This window comes from Cryptomeria japonica, chromosome 8 (assembly GCF_030272615.1).
Source record: "Cryptomeria japonica chromosome 8, Sugi_1.0, whole genome shotgun sequence".
In the NCBI taxonomy this organism is placed as follows: domain Eukaryota; kingdom Viridiplantae; phylum Streptophyta; class Pinopsida; order Cupressales; family Cupressaceae; genus Cryptomeria; species Cryptomeria japonica.
The window spans coordinates 48586677-48604136 of record NC_081412.1 but is presented as its reverse complement, the minus strand read 5'-3'; the positions used below and the strand labels follow the sequence as shown (position 1 = coordinate 48604136).

Here is a 17460-nt window from a genome sequence, read left to right as displayed (position 1 = left end):
AAATCAGGGGGAAGATGACCTCCATTTTCCATAAGAGTCTTTAGAAGACCACTAGGATTATGTTGGATGAATTTCTCCATCATTTCTTGATTATAATTTAATCTTCTAGGAAAGTTCACACTTTCGGGGAGAGGTCATCTTGATCAACCATGTTAGGGTCCCCTTTGTGATTGAGGATCTTGGATGTCGAGTTGCGCACTTTGCGTAGGATCTTGTGTAGGATCTTGATATAGGACAGTAATGTCAAACATGCCATATTTTTGGTCATCCATCTTCTTATTTTGGGATCGAGTTGTGACCATGCAAGAATAATCTTGGGAAAATTTATTAGAAGAAAAGTTTTGATGAAAGGAAATAGCTAGGATTTTGGATTTTGATATGATTTAGATTTGATTAAATTGGATAGATTGATTGATGGGGTCCTTGGATTAGAATAATATTTGATTAAGATTTCACCTTAGTCCTTGGATGAGGATTTTAGGTGGGAGATGCTGATGAAACCACAAACAAGGTAACAACCAAGTTGGGTGAAATTTAGACCTTAGGATAATGATCAAAGTCTCTTTTCTACTAAGGATTGACTAATGATCCCAAGAAAAATAAAGACGTAGGATAGGCGTCTTGATCAACTCAAAAGACGAGGCAAAGGTACTTGGGGGAGATTATTTCCCAAGCATAAAGACCAAATGATTAATTGATTAAGGATAAGGTCTAAATAGAAATTTACAAGGCATAAAACCTTAGCATGATGTTGATTTGATTTAAGGATGATTGATTAAGGATAATTGATTAAGGATTGATTTGATCAAAGATAATTGATTAAAGATTGATTGATGTGCTAAGTCCTTCGAAAAGGTTGATGATGAAAGATCAAAGAAGGGTGATAGTGATGACTAGATTATCCTTGATATGGAAATGACTCAATAAGTGATAGGTTCAGATGGAAAATTGTATGAAGGTATGCAACCACCCCGATTTTGATGATAGTTGGTATTGAAAGACAAGCCTGATCATTGGTGTAAAGCTCAGACTCTTAGTTCATCACTTGCATCAAACTCATTGCTATGACCATGAATATAATCATGATATCGGTGTAAAAATGTCCTATGCTTAAACAAGATTTTTGCAGTTGGTATACCAAAAATTTCAGCGTCTAATAAGTTGTGCTTGTGTGAGCTTATTCTTCTTGATTGGACGATGGATTTACTTCTTAGGATACTTGTACAACATAGGCTTATGAAACATGAGGTGAGCAAAGTTTTGACTTGTTGGTAAATTTGGACTTGAATGTGACTTGGACTTGACTGAGGTTGATTCAAAATTTGGACTAGGATATGACTGGGACAAAACTAGGACATGACTAGGATGACAATTCGGACATGACTAGGGTATGACTAGGACATAGTCTAAGGATGACTAAGGACTATGACTTGGACTAGGCTTGAATTGTATTATAATGTGACAAAAGGTGACTTAGACTTGGATTATGATAACTAGGATGTTGACTTGGATATACCAATTCTACTCTTGGCAAGAAGACATAAAAAACATATTAGCCATTTACTCAAATAGAGACATGAAGCACAACATGATATCCTAGGAAGTTGGTTGAGGAGGAAAACCTTTGGTTTCTAACTCGGGTACACACCCAATAGCTAATAAGAATACGGTCGCTGAGTCTTACATAATGGATTCTCAACGTCATATTAGCTGACACTAAATGCTAATGGGGGCACGATATGACAAGTCTTTTCGGGCAGTTACTATCTCCCTTTTCTAATCCTAGAGCTCTTAGTAAGGGTTTATGTTCGAAGACTACCCTTTGTAGTCGTGCAAGCACAATTGAGGCCTATAGCCCTACAAAGTACCAAGCACAATGGTAGTCACGCAAGCGCGATTTAGACCTCAAGGGCCCTACAAAGTGCTCAATATGAGTATAAACTCAAATAGCTCCATCCTCCAATATTTTAATCTCAAAAGGGTATTTTATTATAGCGAGTTGGAATGCTCAGTTTCAGTTGTACTCACTTGGATCATTCCCCTCTCACCAATTCTTGTGCTAGTGTGCCAAGCAAATCAGGAGGGCAGACCTACTAAGGGTAAAAAAGTATGCAAGCAAAAATGAAAATAAGACATAGAAGAAAGTAGTTAATTTTAAGCCTAAAATCCAAGTGTTATCTATCTATAAAAGCACACACAAGACTAATCTACAAAAAACCAGATTAGCAGTCTCAAATCATGTCTTGGACTGATCGGATAAAGCCTACAAAACTCAAAAATCTGATCAATACACAAAATTATGTAGAAATAGTGCCCACATTGAAGTGCCTACGTACGCATTACAATGAGGTTTGAAAACCCAAAAATAGAAAATACTGAAAATGCAAAAAATTCTAGAAAAAAATGGATTATAACTGGAGCAGTCGCATTGCTTTAATGTCGGTTGCGTCGAAGCACGTGCGCTTGCGCCAAAGACAGAAAAGGGTTAGCGATTAAACACAAATTTAAAATTTAAATTTTCAAAAATATGTTGGATGTTTTCAGAGTGCTCGCACTAATAAGATGTATTTGTAAAAATAAAACACTAGATAAAACAAATGAACTTAACTTCTTCTTTTTTTTTTAAAGTTTTTTCCCTTTTTATGTGTGTTTTTAGTAACTAATTAAAGAATAGAAAGTAGAATGTATAAAAACAAGAATAAGAAGGTGGATGGAGGAATGTTGAAGTCAGACGCATTGTTACTACAGTGCTCGCGCTAATCGGCAAACCTGAAAAAAGGTGGGTTATGAAATTTCAAATTTAAATCGGTCGCGCTGAAGCACCTACGCATGCACCAAAGTTTGCATCACCCACATTGAATCTGTAATGCTCACGCCGAAGTGCAATCGCTCGCACTTATCCAATACCTACGACTAAAAACTTACAAAAACTTTACAAAAATCATTAAATTAGGGACGTGGTCTCACCAAGCGTGCCAAAATGAACCAAGGGAAAGATGTGGTGAGGGTATATAGTTAGTTGAATAGAAATTTTCATAAAACATTTAAATAAATACAATAAACAACATTATACCTTCACAAACCTTCACTTGTTCCTCAGATTGGGCGTGATGAGGTTGAAGTAGTGCCCCTTCTCCAAACTGATTGGATTTTTTCCTTGATTAAGTGTGGTTGGCTCTTCAAATGTGCATAAATGATTGAGAGGATGATAAAATGGATGAAGTGAGCATGGAATGTGGATGCAAGATAAATGGGTAAGTGATGGATGGAAGGAAATTTGGCTATAGTTAATGTGCTTGGATGATTTCTTGGACTCAAAAGGGCAACATGAACTTACTTAATTTGGAGATGGAAAATGAAGGAGTGGAGTCTCCAATTTATAGAAGAAGGGGAGAAGAAATGGAGGGCTAGGATTGATCCAAGATGGAGGGCCAATATTGCACGTGAGCCCACACATGGATCAAGAGAGGTTGACATGACAAGTGTGGAGTCCAACAGATATGCCATTAAGGCATTTCTTGTCTTCACACTCCTCAAGGTTTAATGGGAAGACTTCCCAATGCACCTTGGGAAGACAAAAGGAATAAAAATATTCCTTGAATGATGAGAAGGAGAATTTAAAAATTATCCAAAAAGGGAGCATAGGGATTGGAGGAATAAAAAGGAATTAAAAAATCCTTGAGTGAAGGGATACCTAGAAGAGTGTGATATTTTTGAAAATCTCACATCCACCTAGGAAAAGAGAATTTAAGGAAGGTATTTGGATGGGGAGATGCATAGAGAGATGTGAGGGGATCATTTAAGGAAAGTGGTTGAGTGAGGGGACAAGGAGTTGACTTTGTGGCTAATCATGAGGATTAGCCACTAGCAACCCCTTAGAAGAAAGATTAGAAGAGGGATTATGTGAGATTAGAGAAAGTGGGATTTGTATGAGGATTTGACTAGGAGAGATAATGAGTGGAGGTAATTTAAAATTAAGAAATAATGGTAAGTGGGATTAAGAAGGTTTCTAGAATAATTAATTAGGCTCGTGATGGATTAGAAAAAGGTGATGTGTAGGAATCACAAAGATCAAATAATTAAAGGGAGGATTTAGGAAGAATTAATTTTGGATGCCTTAGAAGAAGAAAGGAAAATTGATTTATTATCTGAATCAATTATTATACTACATTGACAATATTAATTAAATTCAATTCAATTAATATTGAGAAGAACAAGGATTAACATAATTAAATTAATTAATTATGTGGGAGAGTTAAATTAATTAAAATAATTAATTTAAGTGTCTACACATAGTCATGTCAAACTTGAAAGAATGATCATGTAGAGAGCAAACAAGAGGGACAAGGTGGTCCCTCACAACAATTAAACAAGGATCATATCCATAAATAAGAATATGATGCTATCAATGATGTCTCCCACATCTGAAATGTAGGACTCCACAAATAAATTTATAATGTATGTCAAGTGATCATCCCATGAAACCATGTTTGCAAGACAAAATATGTCCTATTGCATTGAATCAAAAGGAGCACAAATTGCAACAACACAAATATCTTCAGAAGAAATGGTATGCAGATTTAGAATCTCAACCCATGTCTCTAGAACTTCAAAATAAGAAATTACTCCAACATTCAAATGATTATAATCATTCTCTTCAAATGTGTCCACACTAGATGCCATAGTGTGGAGATAAACTAAATCAATAATAGGAGAAAAATGTGAGAAGGTGTAGACTTGAGATTGGTGATCAACCTCTTGAAATGCAATAATATCTATTCTTTCCAAATCCAAAACAATGATAGATTCTAGAGTGAACTCGCCACTCTTTCTAGCTTCACCATATGTGATCTAACAAATAGAAAGGATATCAATTGATAGTGAAAGAACACAAAGAAAATTATTGAATGCTTAATCATCCATTTCAATAGATTCTCTCACACAAACATACATAGATACATGTGTTGTTAGCCATCAAGATGTGTGGTGATGACTAAAAGCCAAATGAAGGGAACATACTCTCTGATGAATCCATATGATGTGAAGGTCCTAAATCAAGTATCCACTCGTCTATCTAAAATAGAATCAATAAATGCAATGTTCAATTTCTTTTCACTTATGTTTCTCTAGCTTAGATGATGATGATGATGAATAAGATGAACCCCCTGACACTATTGAAGGCACATTGATTTTATTATTCCTACTTGGATATGGTTCAACTCATCAATTTGTTTTAAATAACATTAGTGTTCATCATACCCTATATTATCACAAAGTGCATAGTTAGGCTTCTCTTTCTTAAATGATTCCCCTTTAGAGGGATAGGATATATATTCTCTTCTTAGCTTGTTCTTTTCTTCTTTTTATTTTTAACAAGATTCCCTAGTTCTTTCTCTACCTTAAGCTTTATTTCCACCAATGCTTGGTTCATAGAAGACTTGAATAGACCCATGTGAATTAACTTTTCATCCTCTTGGATTGGGATATTTGAAAAATCATAAAACTTAGGATCAACATATGATTCTCCCATAGAGATCTAATGGGTATGAAATCTGGAAACAAATACTGAATACTCAAGGTCAAGGTTAAATAGCACATCAAGTCACAAATAACATTATAGCTATTCAAAAGTGTGTTAAGTACTCTCTCCTCAATCTTTCATGTGATAGTACCAACTACAAACCATATCTTGTATCATTGCAAAAAGAAATAGAAAACTTGGGGAAGGGTGACTTACACAATAGGCCCATGCATTTATGAGATTGGATAGGCAAATTACACAACTTAACACTAACTTGGAAACAAATTTACTTCCTATATCTAATATATCCCTATTAGTTTTCCAAAACAATCCAAGCACTAAATATTTTTTATTCTTTTCACACATTGGTATTTCCTAATGAAGATACACTTTAGTATCTAATCAATATTCTAAGTACTTTTCTTTCTCTTGTAGGTAGAGGAATGAGGTGCCAACTCTGAGTTGGCTAAGACATGGCCTCTATTTGTTCCCACTAAAATAAGACTCTCTTTACCTTTGGAGATGTCATTTTTTCTCTACAAACACGAACACAATCCTATACTTAAAAAAAAATTATTCATTTATTCTTTCCCACAAACTCACTACTCTTCCAACTCTAGAAATGTTGAGGACTACTAAACACTATTTTGTTGTCATTGGTATCAACCCTCAATATTATATGGTCATATGTAGTTGTGTGTAGCTCTAATTAAGTTCATGATTGGAAATCATGTCTTGTATGTTGTCAGAGATACATTATTTAATGATATCATATGAATATGAGGATTAAAAGTATTAAGATGGGGATTAAAAGAAATGTGATGTTGTGGATATAATGTTGATGATATTGTATATGCTAGAAGCCATTGTTGCATCTCTCTTAGTGCTCTTGAGTGAGAAAATGGTGCTACAAGGATGTTTTGGGCTCTACAGATTGATGAAGTAGAAAAATGTAGGAAGGTGCTTTGAAGGACCTTTAGGAGAATGTTCTGCATTCCTTTGCATTTATAGATTTGGTCTTGTGGTTTGGGTATCATTGTGTATGTGTTGTGGGAATCACCCTCCTACCTTTTTCAGGTTTCTAATGTTATCACAAAATATTTTTGGTAAATACATTATGTTAGCAGTTTGGTTTCTTGTTAAGACTATTCTAGAAAATGCTCCACATTTCTCTCCATTTTCAACTTTGGTGTTGTGGCTTAGTGGATGTAATTATATTGTCTATGAAGTGTCTCAGTTCATATTTTAGGTGGTGATGTGTACCAAAAGTATCTTTGACGATGTTCTATCTCATGATTGTATTTTTTGGCCTTTCAAGTTTAAAGAACTAGGTATCTATTTGATTGTGTTGACTTGTTTTGACATGAAATCATGAAAGAAGTGTATTGGAATGTTGTTGAATTTTCAAGGAATGTCTCTATGGGGTCCACATGACAATGGTTTGTCTTTTTGGTGTCACATTTTGTCTAAAGTTAGTTTTTCAGGGTGTTTTGTGGTTGTCTAACAAACATGACCTAGTCGCTTGATTGAGTTATTCATTTGGGAGTCTATGCTATCATTGGAGGTTGTGATGAGTTTTATTTGGCCCAACCAAAGAGTCCAAAATCTAAAGTTTCATTACATGATTTTTAGTTAAGAGCATTAATAGTAACTTTAATTTATAATTATAGCATATTTATTCATTCCTATTTCAATTATAATTTATAATATGTGCTTCATTCAAGTAAATCACACCCTCAAACAAATTATTCTTGAGTCATATTGATAATCTCCATCAAAATAAGTCGAAGATCCACGTTATTGGTTTCATACAAATTTGTCTTTGGAGTTTTCTTGAATAGTACAATTGAAAACATAAAAAATGGACATCGTTTGGACATCATATTAAAGGTCTAGGACAAATATATTTGAAAAAATATGAGCACTATGGACCACCCATATATCCCATGTAGTGATCAATAGGAAAGATTTTGAATAACAAGACTACTATACCGCCTATGCCAACCTTCATATATAGACTTTCCTCCCCAAACCTCCCTAAAACTAAAAAATGCATGTAATTCTATCTATACATGACTAGTGAAAGGACTCAACATTAAAAAATGCAAAATTTATTTTTCATTTTCTTTGCATGGTATACATGATCTACACCCATGTTTACCTATTTTGAAGAATATTTCAAGTGAGAGCCTTATTTTCAAGAGTCAACTGCATTAACAAAAAGAGAGCTTTAAATGCACATTTGAACTTCCATAAATGTTTCCCAAGCACAAAACAAAATCCTCCACCCATTATACAACACTTAAAATTCCAACTTGGAGAAATATATCCTACCAAAAACAATTTTTTTCTCAATAAGCTCATCTTTACCTTGTTTGATTTCTAAATGTGATATCTTCATATAACTACTATAATTTTCTCTTCAAATGTCTCTCTACCCTTTTAACCCAATCAATACCCTTGATTCCTTATTTTGTCTACAAATTACAATTAATTCCAAGTAAACTTATCTATACTTGTAATCTTCCTTACTACCCACCTAGAGTCTCAATCAATTTGACTCTTTTCCCATTTCCAATCCTAAACAAAACTAAAACCATTGACTTCCATATAATAGTTTTATTGTTATTATTATTATTATTAACCTGTAGAAGTTATCTATTTTCCATTTACAAACCATTTTAATAACATTTGCCTAAACGTATTCATTACACTAGAAGGATCTAGAAAAGGACCAAAAAAACTAAATATTCCATCTTAGTTTTAAAATTGTGCTGACGTATTTTGAACCGAGATGATTGTAATGTGAAAGTGGGTTTGATATTTTTTATGCTACTCATTTATGTGGTTTCCTCGAGACGAATTGGCCGTAGCACTTGCAGCTCTATATCTTAATATTTTATTATTATTTATTTAATTTTCAAAATTAAAAGACAGAGGTGGGACTGGCAAAAATTGATTTGTGATCAGAAATTTGTACGTGGGAAAGACTGAAATTAATATGAAAACGCGTAGTGCTGTGTGAGGAGCTTTCAAAACGGACGCGTCTATTTTGGCTTTAAAAAGGCAGTACAGAGGGACTAACACGTGTGTTAGTCGCGCGTTTTACACCGTCGATTTTGCAATTAATGGTCGCGATTGACTAACCTGACACTAACACGCTGTACAAAAAATCTGTTTTGGAGCCGGAATAGCTGCGACCTTTCAAAACGCCATGTTGTACTAAACTATATATTAAAATAGACTCTTGCCCCTCACAGTGTTTTCCAGTACAGAGATCAGTCAATGTTTGTAACTTCTAGTATTCTACTAAAGTCATATATGTTCCTTTTTAAATCTAGCAGTTGCAATTGATGGATTTTAATTATTTAAGCATTAAATTAAATTAAATTAAACAATGTCCAAAGAGAACATTCGTTGGGAGTTCATGGGAACGCCAAGTCAATGATGGATTTCTTATAAATAAGAGTAGTGTTGAACTAGGAGGGTAAAAGAAACAATGGCTGAAATTGTTGTGAATCTCATAAGTCGTTTGGCTTATATGCTGGCCCAAAAGACTTTCCAAGAGGCATCATTGGTTAGCAGTTTCAGAGACGACTTGGATTTCATGTTTAGGGAGCTTAATTAACAACATCAAATGCCTACTGATTGATGCTCATGGAGTGACACATTCCAGTTCAATGAATAATTGGTTGCAGAACCTCCAAGATTTCTTTGAGGACGCTATCGATCTAATAGAGAACACGTCTCAACAGCATAACAGTACTATTTCTCTCTGTCTACTAGGTCGTAAGATTCGATTGTGGAAAGTGGGCCGTAAGATTCGCTTGTGGAGAGTAAGTCGTAAGATTCGGGTGCGGAGAGAAAGCCGTAAGACTCGAGTTTTGAAAGACCGAATTCGAAGAATTCACGAAAGCTCTAAGTATCTCCAATATCTTAGAGATATGGATGTGCAACCATCTTCTATGCTGGTTAATGCAGTTTCCCTACACAGTGAAAAAAGTTTAAGTGGAGTGTTCATGGACGATAGTCCGGTCACGGTGGGAATGGATACTAAAGAAATTGTTGATTGGCTGACCACGGATGACCCTCAAATCATTGTTGTCACAGGGATGGGAGGTCTGGCAAAAGTTTCCTGCTGAAACTCGTGTTCGATACCCAAAAGATCAAAGAAACTTTTGACCATCGGATTTGGGTGGAAGTATCCCAAAGCTTCTCAGTTAAGCAGCTGCTCCAAGCATATAGCCTCAGAGATAAAACTCCCAGAAAACAAAAGGCAAACTCATCTAAGCGTGAATATGCTCAGGGATAACATCCGGAGCCACCTTCAAGGAAGTCGGTGTTTGCTTGTTCTGGATGATGTGCGGGACAGTAGGGTAAAAGAATTGATTGTTTCTCAGGATTTCAAGGTTATGATTTCAACGCGTGACAAGAAAGTTGCACAACAAATGGGAGCTCAGCGAGCCCATGACATGAATCATTTGTCTGAGGCTGATAGTAGGAAGCTTTTCTTCATGCATGCATTCCGTAAAGACGAAATTGAGAGTCTTTCAGAAGACCTGAAGAAAATAGCCGAAGACATTGCAGACAAGTGCTCGGGATTGCCGTTAACTCTGAAGACAGTAGCAAGATCCATGGCAAACGTCAGACGGAATCCTAACGAGTGGGAACCCACGCTGAACCGGCTAAAGCAATTCGACACAATCACGGACGACGTTCTGCCAACTCTCAGGTTAAGTTTCGATGCTCTGCCTGATTATCTAAAGCCTTGTTTCCTTTTTTGTTCTGCATACCCAAAAGATACTAGAATGGGTTGTGAGTACGTAGTAGTACAATTATGGATTGCAGAAGGATTTGTTAATCCTGATGAAACACAAGATCCATACGAGATTGGACGATCTTATTTTAAACAGCTTGTTGATCGTTGTGTGATTGAGTTTCTACCTTATAATGAGAACGATGACATGATCAAGTATTGTAAAATGCATGATCTGCTACACGAGTTAGCTCTTTTAGAGTCTCAGAAGTAGACCAAATGTTTATATCAGGCTAATAGAAGCTTGAAAAAGTTTCCTGTAGAAAAATGTCAGGGCCTACGGAGGATTTCATTGATTAAAAAGGAAATAACTACCGCCGACAAATCCATCCCCTCTCCTGGGCTGCGTACATTACTCCTATGGAATAATCCTAATCTCAAATCAATTTCTAGATAGTTATTCAGTAAAATGAGACATTTGAAGGTGTTAGACGTGAGCCAGACTTCCATCAGATCACTGTCCGGGTCTATTGCAAAGTTAACGCATTTCAAACTACTCAATTTGTCCAGGACAAAGACTGAGAAGCTGCCCAATTGGTTGAGTGCTCTCACAAATCTCCTCTTCCTCGATGTTAGCTGGTACAAAAATTTGACAGCTTTGCATTCAGGTGTAGGTGAACACCAGTGTATGCTGCATCTAAATACCGAAGGCTGTGAAAAACTGGAATTCCTCCCTGTCGGAATATCCAAGCTTGTCTCCTTACGAAAATTAGGACAAGTTGTATTTAAGAAAAACACTGCAAATGCTTTGCAGTTGATGGGTTTGAAAGGTTTGACTCTTCTCTAACAGCTGTCAATTATATTCAGCGGTTCCCAAGGCCTAATCAAAGAGATCTTTAGAGAAATGACACAGATGCGGAAGCTCTTCTTCCAGAATTCCGATGATCATGCCCTCCTTCTCCTTCCACAAGAAATGTCGTCCATGAGGCGACTGGAAATTATTCACTTACACAACTGCGTGATGCCCGCATGGATTTCTAAGCTTCACAACCACATGGTGCTTGTCTTGAAGGGAGATCATTCTGCAAATTATCTTCCTTTGAAAAAAGTGCCAAACTTACAACGACTAAAATTATTGCAGAATAGTAATTGTACTCAGATCCCCACAGAGTTTGGGATGCCGCCATCATTTCCCAAACTGGAGTCCCTTATCATCCAAGATTTTTTCGTTCTGGAAATTTTTCATTCCTTGGAAGTGGATTCAATGCCAAAGCTAAAATATTTTCACTTGTAGAATTGCATCCAGCTAAAAGGATTACCTCAAGGATTGCACGAGCTCGAGAGTCTCTAGGAGTTAAAAGTGATCGGCAATTAAGCGTGCATAAACGATCCCCAACTCTAGGAAAATGGCCTTTACTGGACTCATTTCAAAGAGCACGATATCAAATTCAGTTGTGAGTAATGGGGTCCCTAAGTTGTTGGAATATTAAACTTCTCCCACCTCGCAACTTCATGCCCAGTTTTTCATGAGAACAACAGTCGTGTTTGAGGACAAAAATAGATTGTTTAATCTACAGTTTGTATGGATATCCATGTAATTTCTTATATTTTAAGTGTCTTTCGAATTGTTAAGACTTTTATATAGAGAGGCGACATGTAATTTTTTTCTCGCCTCTGATTTCTAATCAGTTGATTCTTCACCATGTGTTCTTGTATCAAAAGGAAGTTTTTTTCGCTGTAATTTTTGTGTTTTAAATTTTTTTCGTAATTCAAATTTTCTAGAGCCTGTTTCCTTTGTTTATAAGAATAACACAAGTAATTTGTATGGTTCTTCCTCTAAAAGTGGTATCAATGTGTGTTTTAAAATGCCTTAGCAAGTTGACTTTTAAGTTCTGATATACAAATTTTGAGCTTTCAGATGATGTTTTTGATTATATTAGTAGGGAGAACGTCCTGACCTTACAAAATAGTAAAATCAAAGTAGAGCAACAAAAGAACTCACATCATGCATGTAGTCAAGAAAGCCCAATCAATTGTTCCTCGGAAGTACTCAAAAATTAACATGACTCTATAACTAAACATACTAATCTTAACTAACCACCATCTTCCGAGTATAATAAAAGTATTTTTAGTATCAACAAAGATAAGAACTCTAACTATGGAGATAGTCATAATAAAATTCTAGCTAAATGGCACGCATGCCTCATACTATCAAAGAAACTAGCAACATTCACAACTACCATAAGCATAGTATTAAGCAAAACAAAAACAAAGCAAAACAACTTAATCATTGTTGACCAGATTCCAGTTTTGTTGAAGCTTTAAAATCTGATTCACTCAAGTACCCTCCTGATTGTCCTCCCTATCTTCATTGTCCTCATCCATCTTCCCTTCCTTTTCCATCTTCCTCACCTTCTTCTTCATCGTACTTTGTCCTAACACAGCCCCCATGGCAGCCTTTCTCATGATACCATCCGTGATGGTGCAAAGTGAACCAAATGCCTCACATATATTTTCAAACCAATTCCTATAGTCATCTATTTTCTCTTCCAGGTTCAGAACAATCTCCTTAAGATCCATAATGTGATCCTCCAGCTTTTTGTTGTTTCCTTTGTCTGATGGAAAATCTAGTGAACAAGTGACCATCTCAACATCCTCTTGAGGATTGAAAGGTTGTGAGCTCGGGTTAGAATCCTCCGAGTCCTCCTCGCACTCACTCTCTTCTTCCATCTCTTCTTTGTACTATTCTTCTTGTTCCTCTTCTTCCACATGTAACTCCTCATCCTCCAAATCCTCATTATAAATATCATCCATTTCCTCCAGATTAAAGGCCTCTTCTAAATTTATGGCCGTATCCTTAGTCTCAGCCACAACCTTCTTTTCCTTGGCAAGTAATCTAGCAAATCTTCTAGTTGATGTTATTAATAGAGATGTGTGAGAATTATTACTATTTCTAGAGACAAAGATAGTAATAGTAATTTTTCCTTCAATTTTGTTTCCTTATTCCCATTCGCTGATAAGAAATTTGTAAGAAAATTCGCAAGCAGTTATTTCTTGAAATGCCTGCTACTTAAAGTAGCTAGCATAGCCAACTCCAAGGAAAAATAAAATTTCCCAAGATTGGTAAGATGCCACTATATAGATTGCAGGTGCTCAAAAAAGAGAAAAGCAATGTGGGCACAATCTAAGACAAATGATTTTGTTGTCTAGAAGATTGATTTTACAGTTGGAAGAAGGCGTCATCAACTAATTAAAGTCACTAGTCAAAAAAGAAAAACATGAGGAGAAAAGATCAACTGGGAAAGAAGAGTTAGACATGAAGAGATCGTGTTCATTTGGAGAAGTCCCAACTACCGTAGTGAAGTTTGAAGCCACCTTTGCAAAGGGTGAATCCAATTTTCATAGGGAGAAATTGAAGTCAAAGGGTTTGAAGTTCATTAGAGGAATTGAATATTTTGAGTAACCTCATGTTTAATGAAAGAAATTCTTTAAACAAAGAGGAGATCTAAATAATTAGAAGGGAGGTTGATGAGATCTGAAGATCATTAATTTTTAAGAGAGAACTTTGCTACAACATTTGAAGTTATAGGAAGATCACAAATCAAAAAAGGTTGATTTGCATAAAGAAGATTGTGGATCTTGTCAAAGATGCAAAAAATTATTCTACCCCATCAATATGAAATTGTGTGAGGAAGTCAAAATCCAAGCCTTAGAAAAATCTTGAAGGAGTTAGAAGCCAAGCATTTTTAGTCAAAACTAAGATCATTGCATAGTAGGAGAGTATCCTACACAAGATGGGAGATAAAATGAAGTCAATTGTGGATGCTATTAGGACAAGATCTCAAGATCATAGATATAAATGTTGTGTTGATGAAAATGGCTGTCGATATTAAGGGGGACATTGTTAAAATATTTAATTTATCCCACTTTGCATGAGAAGAATTGCATGCACAATTTTTACATTAAGTTAAAAATAAGATTTCTAAATGCAAATTTTGCATGTTAAGTTTGTAAACTACATGTAACTACATGATAAGTTTCCAAAATTTGTAGAATTTGTTTCATGTGTCAAAGACCTCTATTTATTGAAGCAAATGTAATAATTTCCCTTTCTTTTATCATTTGATTAGTTGATATTTGATCATGCGATCAAGAAGTTTCCATGATATTTTGAATGAATAAAGACCTATTTGTATGTGTTAAAATAAATTCTCTATTTATTGATGTAGTAATTTATGCATCTTTTAATTTTCTTCAATTCTATACACCAAACAAGAACCATTGATTGCCACCAACATTGCTTCCTATGCATAGCCAAGCAACAAATTAAAAAAAAAAAGAGAGTTAGAAGGATGGGATTCTCACACTCCCAAAAACCTAGGAGATGAACAAGATAAGAAGGCATTCCCACACCCAACAATTAAATAAAATTTTATGGAATGTAAATCGCTAGTGGTCATTCTACACATTCCTTGAACTTTGAAACAAGGTAGTGAGAAATACTTGTAAGAGAAAAGGGAATCAAGGCTAAGTCCATAGCAATTAGGGTTTTGATTTTTTTTTTCAATACCTTGAGGTTTGATGGTGGCATTAGAGATCCCAACATATTAGTAAGTGTAAAGACATCAATCTAGGATCTAACCCTAAACTACGCTTTATTCATAAATAAACTTAAAATTTCAATCTTTAAGCATATTTTATACAAGATATAAGAAAACATCGAATATATCATAATAATGCACATGAATAATACAATATCCAATACAAAGAAGTTCTTATTTCCTACTTAGGCTTCCAAATTGCCTTAAGAATATACAAGAAGATGCATCCGTCGATCTTTAGTCTGAGTTGCTTCCTTCTGTCTTTCGAACGCAGATGAGAACAAGAATCAAGCGCTTTTTCCACCCAACCATGAAGCTTACGCTTCCTTGGAATTATTGGTCAATCAAGAATACCCGACCTTGCATGAATTGGTTTAACCGAAGAATTCGAAAGCAAGAGGGAATCTGGTGCATGCCTAAATAATATATGCATTTTCATTTTTCCTAGTTCATTCTAAGAAACAAGCATTCGCTATCATACTAGGATGTGGTAGAAAGCATAAATAAGGAATTTCCATCTTTTTCTACGGATAATTCAAACAATAACTTGGCCGAGTATATGCCATGCATAGCAAAATAATAGTTGGAAAAAGCAACTATTCTCTCTAAAAACATCCACATTCAGCACCTGTCCCAAAAGGTAAATTTTTCCAATTCAAGCTTAACCCTAGCTTGATTCCCTTAAACACAATTTCTATTGAGAATACAATCTTTCTTTTTAAAAAAAAAATAGAGATATCATTTTTATTTGCTATTCATTACTTATCTAATATATCTATCGAAGACAATCTTTCAAATTTCGGAAAACGTTAAACTTTTATAAGCAATAATCTTAAAATCAATCTTTCGTCTAAAATAAAGCACATGCAAAAGAAGGTGTTAAACATGTATGAGATTAATCTCATATGTAAACAAAAGTACGCAAACACATTCTAAAAATAGAATTAAAACTAAATATTTTTGTGCAAAGTACGATATTAACATCATCTTTTCTCTAAATTCTTTTCTTCTATTCCACAATGGTTTACAAAGCATTTCAAATACAATATTAATAATCAATACCCATTTAGACGTACATATCTATTATCTAAACTTCCTTTTCTACACATTTTATACCAAATTTAACAAATAAAAATAAAATGAAAAACAAAGGATTCTAACCTCTAGGAAACTTAGAGTGGATTGTAAGCTTTTGACCTTGTCGTTCTTCGTCAAATGATTCCACTCCTTGATCGCAAGTCTCTCTTTCTCTCCAACTATTCTTGTCTCTATCCAACTATCTCTCTATCGCTCAATCTCCATGATATTATCCAACTATTCTTCCTCTACATCCAACTATCCTTCCTCTCTATCAAACTATTCTTCCTCTATCTCAAACTATTCTTCCTCTCCCTTCAAGAAATTATCGCTCTTCTAATCTCAAGTGAGAAAGAATGAAAGAATGAGTGTGTGCATACATCTATTTATTCTAATCATTGGCTATGTTTCCTGCTATCCTCTGGGTCTTATTTACTGTTCCACTATTTCTATTGTCAAGTGGTTGTAATTATAATCTCCACGTAGTCTTATGGATTAAATATCACCCTTGTTTTGTGGCAAGTTCGAGTCTTATTGTTTAAAACTTCCAACCATTTCAGTTGAAGCTTGATTACTGCATGGAATCTGTCGACTTCTTATCCACCATGGAGTCACGTTGCATACCAAGTCTAATTCAATTTAAGTTCTAATTATATGTGTCGATTAATGCAGATATCGTGGCTTATGTGTTTTGTACATTATTTATGTTTTGATAGTGGTAGTGGTAGTCGGTGGTCTCTCCCTTAAGCTACAACTACCTTAAACAACTCTACCTCCTACCGTTTGATCTACGTTTAAAGGCTTTGACAGCAGCTATCGTGGGTGAAGGAAGACTGTTACAAACCGACCAAAGTGGCTACCGTGGGTGGAGGGGGTTCTACTAACAAACCATCCAAAGCGGCTACCGTGGGTGGAGGAGTCTGTTAACACACCGACCCAAGCGGCTATTCCTTTGGCTTCGACGGTCGACCACCTTTTTCAACCCGCCACCTTATATTAATATGTTTAATATTATATTTATATATTAAATGACTCTTTTTTAATATTAAACATTAAACTTTGTTTTTTTAATAAACCCTTTCTTTGATATATATATATATATCGAATTTTCATTACTTAGTTTAATTTCATAAATACATATACACTATTTATAAATAAATTATTTCGAATGGTCATGATCATAAATCAAGAAGATAATCACTTAAGCATAATTAAATATTCAATATATAATTGTATATATACATTATGGATTTTTATAAAATAGATTAATTCCTCAAACCTATTTACATATTTGATAATTACACTCTTATCTATAAATTTGTGATCGAATTATCATTAGAATTCATATAAACATAATGCGTATATATTTTTGATCTCAAATGATTACGTATATGTACAAACAAAAGTCTTGACGAAATCAAATTTCACTACAATTGGATAATGATATATGTATATGATTGAATTCTTATATACATATACATTTTATACTATTGACCAATTTACAA

The 17460-nt window shown here is 34.9% G+C and overlaps 1 protein-coding gene across 1 annotated transcript; it reads left to right on the top strand.

The window, feature by feature from the left end:
• Window positions 1–9819: 9819 nt before the first annotated feature.
• On the top strand, window positions 9820–10551 carry LOC131857506 (disease resistance RPP13-like protein 4). The gene has a single exon (XM_059210158.1). It carries the CDS (start codon window positions 9820–9822, stop codon window positions 10549–10551), a length of 732 nt encoding a protein of 243 aa, XP_059066141.1.
• Window positions 10552–17460: the final 6909 nt, after the last annotated feature.

Excerpts from the sequence above, each read along its gene's own strand:
- LOC131857506 (XM_059210158.1), top strand. The coding sequence starts at position 9,820 with ATGCTCAGGGATAACATCCGGAGCCACCTTCAAGGAAGTCGGTGTTTG.